The following is a 10226-nucleotide window of genomic DNA, read 5'->3' as shown; positions in this document are numbered from 1 at the left end:
CAAAATTAACTCCCCAATCGGCTGTGTCGTCACACTGGGCGGATACAACTCACCTCCAAACGGACCAATGGGGAGGCGGGAGCGCGTAGAGTGACACTTCGGGGCGGAAACGCGGCGGACCAGCTGTCACGACGCGCGAAAGATCAAAACTTTCAATTCGTCCTTGTGGAAGGCGGGAGGAAGAGGAGCTGCTCCGGGGAAAGAACACTTTCTAAATGCGCGTTAAACCGCTGAAGTAACCTCTTCCCCCGCAGACATCCACCTCCCGACGGACGCTGTCGGTGTCGAGCTCCGTGGACGCGTTGTCTCTTGCGGCTTCTCGAGTTTGGAGAGCGTGAAACTAGCCGGAGGACAAAGATGAGCACGGTCCTTTCTCAGCAGCAGGTGAGGAAACACTCAGCTACACGGTGGTCATGTGTCTAACGTGGATTTATCACGTTAGGACACATGTCGGGGTTCGTTATAAGTCGTGGTTGAATATTAAGAGTTTGTCACAAATCAGAATAAATGCTGCTAACGTTAGCTGTAGCTGCTTTGCTAGCTCGCCAGGTTGCGTTTAGCCAGCGTTGGCCTGGTTCTCGTCGATTACATGTGTGATTATCAGGCATTTTAGCCTTTACCCTTAGTTCTCTGAGTACATTATATTCTTCTGGAGTATTCCCCGGATATTAGTCACTCGTGTTTGCATAGTTATCTGTAAAATGTGCACGTTTAGCCAACAACAAGCGGAGAAGGGAGGAAGCCATGTCTCCTGCTAACTTGAGCCTTATTGTTTGGATTGTTTCGAGGCGCCATTTGTGCAGTTTAACAGCAATTAAGCTGCTTTAAACTACACAAGCGACTTCCGTGTTTCATGTTAACTTTATACCTACATAGTACTTTTCTCCCGTTTTATTTCTGATAATAATGGAACTTATAATACTTTGGTATCTTAGGAAAAGGAGTGTAGCGAGTCGCATTGCGAGGAATGGTAGAAATCTACTGTTTTTACAATTAAATCAATACTTGTACTCATATCTTACATAATAGTATATATTCTGTACATGTTGCACTAAAAGAAAACTAGTTTTTGTATTTTAACCAAGCAATGTGCACTAATAGAAGATAATAGATGTCAAAGGGGAGCCTCCATGTTTTATCCCACTAACCAGACATGGGTACACTCCAATTTCCTCATGTGACAGAAAAAAACACGTTGCATGTTGGTTGAATAACGTTTTTGTGTTATGTACCAAGGCTCTGGGGCTTCCAGCTGTGGCCCGAACAGCTGCAGAGAGTGATTCAGACAGCGGGGTGGGCTCTCCAGCCGAGGAGATGGTCAAGGAGACGATCAACAATGGAGAGAAGCCTCCAGGTGAAGAATAACGACAATAGAGTACAATTTAATGAGACCCATTAAGGGTTGTGGCATTTGTTTTATACAGTTTAGGTAAATAGTGGTTATGACTCCTGGTCAACAGGCATAAACTACATGTCAAATACTAATGTTCCTAATATCCTAGTTTTGTTAAGGCTTCAAGATATTGAGTGATTTCCTTTGGAATCCACAAAGTAGTACATATCTATCTATTCAGGATATATCAATCAAGTCTTAAATGGATTTAGTGTGACCATTGTGATATTTGTCTAATTTTAAATGGTCGACTTTCTTCCAGATTCTGATGACGAAGAAGACATCACTGCTCACAGGAAGCCTCGTCGTAACGCCATCAGAGACAGTGACAGCGAGGAAGAGGAGGAGACTGCTGCAGAGAGCAGTGTCAACATGACTGAAGCCCTGGTGTTGTCTACTTCCAGTGGAGAGGAGATGGAGACTGAGGAGAGGAGAGAAAAAGGGCCACAGAAGAGCAGGAGAATAAGCCGAGCACCCATTGATAGTGAAGACAGTGAGTCTGAGCAAGGAAAAATGGAGGAGCGACAGGAGGAGGTGAAGAAAGAAGCAAAATCTAAGAAGAGGGAGAAGAGCCAGAGGCATCGGGAGAAAAAGGAGAAGCGCAGCAAAGCAGTAGAAAAACTAAAAAAGAAAGAGAGGTTCTCTGAAGTGAATGAGGTGAGTGTAACTTCAAGGTTTCTACTCTCCTCTAGCCTCGGGTCTTCTGTGTCATATGTGTTTGAAATCAGCTCATAAACCTTGAATAAGTATTTATTTAAAAATGTTCCTCTACATGACACTTAACATTTTCTACATGTACTTAAACACCAAACACCCAAATCATCAATCCTATATTGTACGATTATAGACCATTTTATCTTTTTTCTCAGGACGCACCTCCCCCTCGGCCTCTGAATGACAGCGGGTGTCTGCTGGGCGACACAGACCTGTTTGACACTGGACTGGATGATGATGAGGAGATGGAGGAAGAGTCTCTGGAGGCCATCCGAGCCGCAGTGAAACACAAGATGAAAAAACACAAGGTACAACAAAGATGATTTTGAATCGTTCAATCAAGATATCAACATTATTTCTCGTAGCTTGGTTAAGCGTTAGCTTTCTTTTGAATTGTAACTACCATTTTATTCATACATGAAATGCATAAAGTGAATCATATGTAATACTTGTAATATAATTTATTCAAAGAATATTGATCAGTGTTAACTATTACTGCAGGAACCTCTCCTTAATGAAGACGAGGAGGAGGATGATGATGATGAGGAGGAGGCACCAGAGAAACCTCAGCGTGTGGTATGAGTTTGCAAAATGCTTGAACTTTCGCTAAACACTGTAAAAAATGTATTTACATATAATTCAACTTGTGTGATGTTCTCAGGAGAGGAAAGCTGCACGAGCGAGTAAAGAGGCCATGAAACAACTCCACAGTGAAACTCAGAGGCTGGTCAGAGGTCAGTTAACGGTTTACCTTTCTCTTTATCTGCTGTGTCGACGTGTTAAATTAGCTATTTCTCTGTCTTCGATGCATCCTAATCTTTGACATGTTCCTCATGTCTTTGCAGAGTCCACGTCTGGCCTGCCCTACCACATCCCCGAGCCCAAGACCATCGACCAGTTCTTCAGGAAGAAAGCCAGGCCAGAGGGCCCAGCCATGGCGTTGCTGAAGTAAAGACAAACATAATAGAAAACACACACATGCCAGGGCAGCAACAAAGTACCACTTGTACAAATTCTGTCAACGGTCAAAAGTTAATTATAATCCTATTATTTTCAGATCTACTAAGTATTCCGTCATGATGTCGGAAAAGCCGGCAGCTCCTCCTGCACCCTCTGTAAATCCACCCATCGAGCCCCAGCAATCATCTGTCGAGCAGGACTCTTCTCCTTCTCTGGACCCCTCAGGCACTCAGCTCCAGCCCGTGTCTCGTCCCGCCGCCACCTCGTCCCCGCAGAAGGAGAGCCATAGCCAGCCCGGTGAAGCAAACGCAAGCCTTGATTCCAACCAGGAATCTGGGCCCATGCTTTTCCTCTCTGAGAGCCTGCAGGAATCGGCAGATGGAGTAGAGAAAACTGTTTCTGACTCTGGGGAAGAAACCGCTGCTGAACCCACAGATCAAATACCGACTGCGGTAAATCCTAACTCTGAAACCCTGCTAGTACATCCTGTAACTGGGGTTGTACCTGTAGCCGGGAGTTCTAATTCAGCTGCACAAGAACCTTTAATGCAACAACACACTAAGCCCAAGAAGGACAAATTTGCACGACTGAAGGAGCTGGGACTGGACCCCCCACCTATTGCTAAACTTTGTCAGGATGATGGAGCATTTGTTGAGCTTGAGGCTCCGCAGCTCAACCCCGGTGAGTGATGGATCTTTTTTGTATGTCGAGAGATGTAGAACGAGAATGTGTCAAGTCTAAATGATCCGCGGTGTACCCCCCGTCTTCGTCAATCAGGTGTGGTGGCCCTTAAGGAACGTTACCTTCGTCATGCCAAGCCTCCCGTTAGGCCCCAAGCCGAGCGCACCATGCAACTCAACATCATCCGCAAGGACAGCACCCCGTCCGGGCAGGAGGAGCTGCACACGGAGTCGGTAGCTGTCACAGTAAAGGAGGGAGCAGACGAACCAGTGCCCACCAAACCTGGTGAGGATCAATGTGACATGCACGTAGAGGCCAGAGTTTAAACTGGTCCTAATGTATATGAAGCACAAGAGGGCCTAGATTTTGAAATCATTAGCTAACAAAGAAAGGGTAATCGTTTTTTAAGCCACATAGTCCACATGAACACGCTGGTTTGTTCAAGCTTGGGTCTTTTGCTTAGGAGAGAAGCTGCTGACCCTGAAGCAGCGGCTGCAACTCGCCATGGCCCAGCGGAGACAAGAGGAGAGGGCCCGCAAGGCCGAGCTGAATCGCCTCGACAATGAGGAGTGTGGCGAGGAAGAGGAGGAGGAAGAGCTGACTGATGATTCAGAAGTAGAGGTAACAATCATTTTCTTTTGTTGCTGTTCTGAAACCAATTATGCGACACACATTTGTGCTTTTATCTCGTTGTGCTCACATCAAGCCTAATCTTCTCTTTTTGAAGGACGTGGAGGACTTACTGGGAGGTGACGGTGGGGAGGAAGAGGAGAAGGACGATGAGGAAGGCAGTGTAGTTCAGAGTATCAGGAGCTCTTCTCCTGTGGTACTGACTCGGCCCTCGCGGACTCCTGACCTTGTTCACAGAGAAGGAACACTCATGCTGTTCCCCGGCAACTCCTGCTCTCGCACTGGGTAAGTGCGTTTGGAGTCTCTGTGTTTGTCTGACTTGATGAGTGACTGTTGAGCATGCACACTACAAATGAATGATAGAGCAGCCTTAGATTAAATTGTGAGTGTGTTGGAAAAGCTTAACTTTTATTATTTTCCATTTTAGTGATGGTCTCAGACGGTCTGGTCCTTCTGGTCAGGACAGCGGTAACAAGATGGGTGAGTAGAGAGAGGGACCCCTGTTCAGTTTGTTTATTCACTCAACACAAACTAATATCTTGTTATTAATATTATTGATAACCCTACTTCTATTGACACTTATCCTCGTTCTCCAGAAGAGGATGACTCTCTCTCAATGGTGAAGGACTACAGCCACAACAGCAGCTTTGAGCTGGCAGGCTCGATGATCACCTCGTACCAGCCGGAGAGTTATCAGCGCTCCACAGGAAGAGGTGTCCCCTCCATCTTCCGCTCCCCTTCCCCCTGCCTCTTCAGACCCAGCTTCCTGGGCTCTGCTTCTAAGGTAATAAAAAAGTTTCTTCATTTTGATGTCATCAGGGGATTCAATTCTACTTGAAGAAGAACAAAGAAGATTCATACCATGTTGTTTGCCTGAAATTGTGGTTTAATTTGTATTTTCTTTCCGTCCTCAGAGTTCTGGCAAACTCTCTGAGCCCTCTCTCTGCCTCCCGGTCGAGGACTCTCAAGACCTCTATGCCCCGCCATCCCCAGGTACTGACTCCGGGCCCCTGGGTGGAGCAGCTTCTGTCAACGGCCTGGAAGGAGACTCCCAAGGCCGCTTCTCCTTGGATGATGACGCTCACTCCCAGTTGCTTGACGCTGACGGCTTTCTTAACGTTGGGCCTCGCCCCGGCGCCCCTCGCTCCCACAAGAGACAGTTGATCCTTGACAGTTTGGATGAAAACGCCATGGATGCTAACATGGGGGAGCTGTTAGGGTTTTGCTCGGGGGTCTTTGCAACGGCAAAAAGCGGCTCCGGTCGGGACGGAGGCCTCGGGTCGACGCAGGAGGACGAGCTGCTCGGGTTGTGCTCAGGAGCGTTTCCACCAACGCAGACAGGAACAGAGAGGCAGATGGAAAGAAACCAGAACAATGAGCGAGGGCGTGATGAAGAATCGGACAACACCATGGACCAGCTCCTGGGGATGTGCTCTGGAAAATTTCCTAGTCAAGGTAAATGAGTGTGTATGGCCCTTTGTCATATTTTTATTTAAATGTATACTCAATTATTCTAAATCTGTTTTTCTGCCTTGTTGTTAAAAGTGGAAACATTTGAACATGCTAGAATTTCTATCATTTTCTTAATGTCCCTTAAGACTTTAGTGTTTAGTTGATTCACATTACTTTATTGTTGGTTTTAAAATATTGATCATCAGTTTTTAACTTTTTTTCCTTCCAGTGACTCAATATTTACATTTCTCTTCTTTTCTAACAATTTAAGGTTGTGACCACATGACTTCACCAGCAAAAGACAGGTACAGAATACCTTATGTTCCTCCTTTTTATTCATACCTTCAGTCCTTTTGATAGAAGTATATTATATTGATATTTCAAAGTAATGCAAGATTCTCATCGTGATTTCTCTATATATAGTGAAAAGGACCAAGAGGAGGAAGAGCAGCAGAATCAGGAGGAGGAGGAGGAACAAGAGGATGAGGACTGTGAATTCCGGCTTCTCTCAGATGTAGAAAGTGAACAGGTAAGAAGAGTCTGAAAACACAACCTTCATCAATGTTCTTGTTATGATTTAGGGACAAACATTTAATGTGTGGTGTATAAAATGTAGTTAACAAGAAATGTGGCTTTATAGGAGGAAGAGGACGGAGGAGAAGAGAAAGCTGATGTTGCAGAAGAGGAAGGTTCCGACGATGTAGAAGAGGAAGAGATGCAGGGTGTGTTTGCACCCAGCCGGGTCAAGAAGAGGAAGAAAATGTAAGAATCAAGTCTTACTTCATGTTTATGGCACCTTATTAATGTAACATGTTGTAAAAATGAATCATCACTGCTACAATCCTAATAATCCACAAACACCTCTTGCATGTTGCTCACAGGCGTGTGAACGACTACCTGGAATCCGAGGCCGAGCTGTCAGGCAGCGATGCAGGGAGCGATGACGAGGATGGTGACCGGGGCAGCGAATACGAGGAAGAGGAGCTTCTCGAGGATCTTCCGTCTGATGAAGAGCTGCAGGACCAGGTCAACAAGATCCACATGTGAGTACCAGCTGCTTTTACACCGTGTTTGTCAACTAATTTCTGTGTAATGGTTTAAACTGTGGTGATTATATCTTTCACTGTGGAAATTGTTTCTTTTGGTTAAAATGCATTAATGCAAGAACAGAGGAAGCCGGTGGGGATAAGCCGATAAGCCTGTCCCTGTTTTCTTCTTAAAGGAGGAGGAAGCCTGTTTAAAAGAAGCCTTTAGTCATAATGCAAGGTGGATTACTTTCATCTCATTTTAAAATATATGTTTTTGTTGGTTCTTAAAGGAAGCAGATAATGGACGATGACAAGCGCCGTCTGAGACTCTACCAGGAGCGCTACCTGGCTGACGGCGACCTGCACTCCGAAGGTCCCGGGCGAGCTCGTCGCTTCCGCTGGAAAAACATGGGTGAGTTTCCAGGGTGATCGAATACCATGTCCTCGTGATTCATTTTGAATTATAATGGATTTGTGACAGTTGTTTGGCTCAGGAACACCAGATATTCTTGGCTATTTGAAGTGTTTGAAGTGTATAATGATGGTTGAAGTTTTGTAAAGGTCAGGGTTATTTACAGATCCCACAAATTAACTCAAGCGTCTGACGGTGCCACTCACAGTTTTCTGTTTGAATCTTTCCTCCAGATGATGATTTCAACCTGGACGGAGTGGGAGCAGAGGGGGAGGGCGAGGAAGACGAAGAAGAAGACGTTGACTCAAGTGAGGTCCAAAGGAGGAAAGAGAGACTGGAGAGAGAACAGTGGCTCAGAGAACAAGTAGGTCACAAGCGTTTTCACAGATACATGAGAAACCATTAATTAACAAAATGTACATTTTCAGTATGAGCTCAAGGGAGCGTGTTGTTATATCATCTTTAATCTTTTCTCTTTGTCTTTTCTCTCATAGTCTGAACAAAAAGCCAAGAAAGGGGACGATGTGGATGCAGACGATGAGAGGATCGGAGATGAAGACAGTCATTTTATGAAGGTGGCAAAGAAACTGACGGCCAAGACCCTGCAGAGAAAAGGTCAGTTTGATACAAGACCTTCAATAACACTGAAAACAGAACAAACCCTCATTTTGAAGATTTCAGGGAGCGAGGAGGTGGTTAAACATCATACTCAAGAGTTTTAGATTTCGATGGCTTCATATTTTAGAACATATACATGATAAATCTACACCAGAATGTTTTACAAGATTTAATAACACATAGCCACACGTTTTCAAAACAAAGTTCAAGGGTTCACGGAGTATTTCATGAATTTACTTTTCCATTTTTTAATTCAGAGTCGCCTGTGGCCCCGCAGCCTGAGAGGAAGACGACACCTGCAGCTTTCAATCCCTTCCAGAGGCCCTCACAGCCCCTGAAGGTACGTCACTGCTGTTGATTACATAAGATGCGGAAACGGCTAAATATTGTAACGGTTTATTGGTTGTTATAATATCTGTGCTTCTATGAATGAGGAATTTCATCATTTAACGCTCCTTCTGGGTCCAGTTGCACACGGCCTGGCGGAGGAAAGGTAGCTCTTGTGTAACTTGAGCATCTGACTTTATAAAAATAGCGTTAATTCATCACTTGTCGCCTGAAGCCGTTTCTATGGGTTTTACTCTGGGAGGAGATCTCGTGGTTCTGTGACGATCTGTTCACACGAGATATTACATTTAATTTATCATTTGACAGTGTGGAATCTGATTCCGTAAATTGACAGGTTTGTTTGAAAGTCAGATTATTGCGGCTGCTGGAGTGGAACATTGATTTTCTGTTCGGGACTTTATGATACGGAAAACAAACCTCGCTGAAATTATGCAGCGTGAGGGGTGAGATCGTCCTTCTGTGTTATTTAACCAGTTCCGATCTGTGATCTGTGACCTGTCAGACGTAAGATTTATGTTTTATTGATTTTCTTCCAGTTAAAGAGAGGCTCACTTCTGAGTCAGCCTCACTCCGTCCTCCAGAAACTGGCTTCGATCTCAGACGGGAATCCGCTGGCACCCAGAAACAGCCGTGGATTTCTGTTTCAGACGCTCTCTCCTGAGAAGGACAACAAGAACTCTAATATCCCTCAGAAACAGGTGAGTGGGAGGAAAGCTGAGGCTCAGGAAACTGTTTGCACTGATCGATCACTAACAGAGGGAGGCTGCTCCAGGTTGTGTTGATAAGAGGTTCCTGTTTTCAAATAAGCACAAAAACAAAATAGTTTCCAAATCTCAGATCTTTGTGTGATGGTCATGTGAATGTGATGCTTCAAATTCATTGTTTGACATTTGCCCAATGTGACACTAGATGGAGCCAAAGCCCACCACTCCTCTTAGTGTCAGTGTTATAATGTTCAAATCCTAGAACGCACACAGTCAGTGTTTTGAATGAGAGTCTTCGTGCCTGAACTTCTTGTGTTTGGTCTTCAGATGGTGAAGAAGAGGGGGCAGGTGGAGGCGATGAACCCGGCAGCTAAACGGATCTGCGGAGAGAACAAACCTGCGGGCCAGACGAAAGGCCCCCAGAGGAGCATCTTCAACTTCCTGGACCACTGAGTTGGCAAGAACACCAGGCGTTACTGATGATTATTATTATTATTATTATTATTATTATTGGTAAGAACCAGAACTTTACCAGTCACGTCCAGTGTTTCCACCGCCAACGAAGGATGTGGTGACATTATAGCTGAGGATGGGCGGAGGCTACTGATCAGACATCTTCACATGTGTGTGTCTGAAGCTACACAAGTGTGTGTTTACATTGCTTCAAAATGGAAAACGAAAGACCAGCAGTGAAGAAACCTCTCAGTTTTACTTGAAGAATATTATTAAATTAAATATGTAACGGCATCAGCACCAATCGTCCATTACATCTCACTCAACTTGATCTGGGCTGCGTTGGTTTGTCCATTTTAAAAAGGTTTTTTTTATCGTGTAAATAGGATTATTAGTTTTTTAATGAATAGGGATTTTTTTCTTCTTTTGTATGATGATTTTGTGTGTATTTGTCTTACAGTGTAAATAAAAGTGTATTTTAAGACGTTACCGGGTTTCCTCTATTTGACTCCGTGTTACCAGAGGTCATGTTATCAACTTGTCTGTCCTCCTTCATTCCCACTCCTCACCCTGAACCTCCTTGTTCTGTCTTTTAGTTACTGGTCAGTGTGGGGCTGACTGTAAAGTGTGAAGTATTCAAATTGGAGTTTGGTGGTGGCTCTTCTGGTTTAGGGAGCTGGGGATCATGGGTAATATCCACAGCTCAGTGAGTTCAATAACACAACTTCATCGGTCGAAGACACAGCCCAACTGAATTTATCACCATGTGGCTGCAGAGGGCGCTGTTGCACAGTAAAAGTAAGTGTGTGACTCTAAATTTGTATGTAAGCATG

The 10226-nt window shown here is 44.7% G+C and overlaps 1 protein-coding gene across 1 annotated transcript; it reads left to right on the top strand.

Moving 5' to 3' along the window:
* The first annotated feature begins 158 nt into the window (after positions 1-158).
* LOC133972182 (claspin) lies at positions 159-9882 on the top strand. The gene is made up of 24 exons (XM_062409472.1): positions 159-384; positions 1237-1354; positions 1656-2050; positions 2263-2415; positions 2609-2683; positions 2769-2841; positions 2953-3055; positions 3165-3748; positions 3845-4033; positions 4212-4369; positions 4476-4663; positions 4806-4858; positions 4975-5162; positions 5293-5833; positions 6102-6135; positions 6254-6359; positions 6471-6592; positions 6712-6873; positions 7149-7270; positions 7504-7634; positions 7765-7885; positions 8146-8228; positions 8773-8934; positions 9268-9882. The coding sequence occupies exons 1-24, from the start codon at positions 358-360 to the stop codon at positions 9391-9393; spliced, it is 4014 nt and encodes a 1337-aa protein (XP_062265456.1). The 5' UTR covers positions 159-357; the 3' UTR covers positions 9394-9882.
* Positions 9883-10226: the final 344 nt, after the last annotated feature.

This window comes from Platichthys flesus, chromosome 17, assembly GCF_949316205.1.
Source record: "Platichthys flesus chromosome 17, fPlaFle2.1, whole genome shotgun sequence".
NCBI classification, from domain to species: domain Eukaryota; kingdom Metazoa; phylum Chordata; class Actinopteri; order Pleuronectiformes; family Pleuronectidae; genus Platichthys; species Platichthys flesus.
This window is presented reverse-complemented; position numbering and strand designations above follow the sequence as displayed.

Excerpts from the sequence above, each read along its gene's own strand:
- LOC133972182 (XM_062409472.1), top strand. The coding sequence starts at position 358 with ATGAGCACGGTCCTTTCTCAGCAGCAG. Across the intron at positions 4,664-4,805 it reads AACTCCTGCTCTCGCACTGG|TGATGGTCTCAGACGGTCTG; the intron begins GTAAGTGCGTTT and ends TTTCCATTTTAG. Across the intron at positions 8,935-9,267 it reads CTAATATCCCTCAGAAACAG|ATGGTGAAGAAGAGGGGGCA; the intron begins GTGAGTGGGAGG and ends TTTGGTCTTCAG.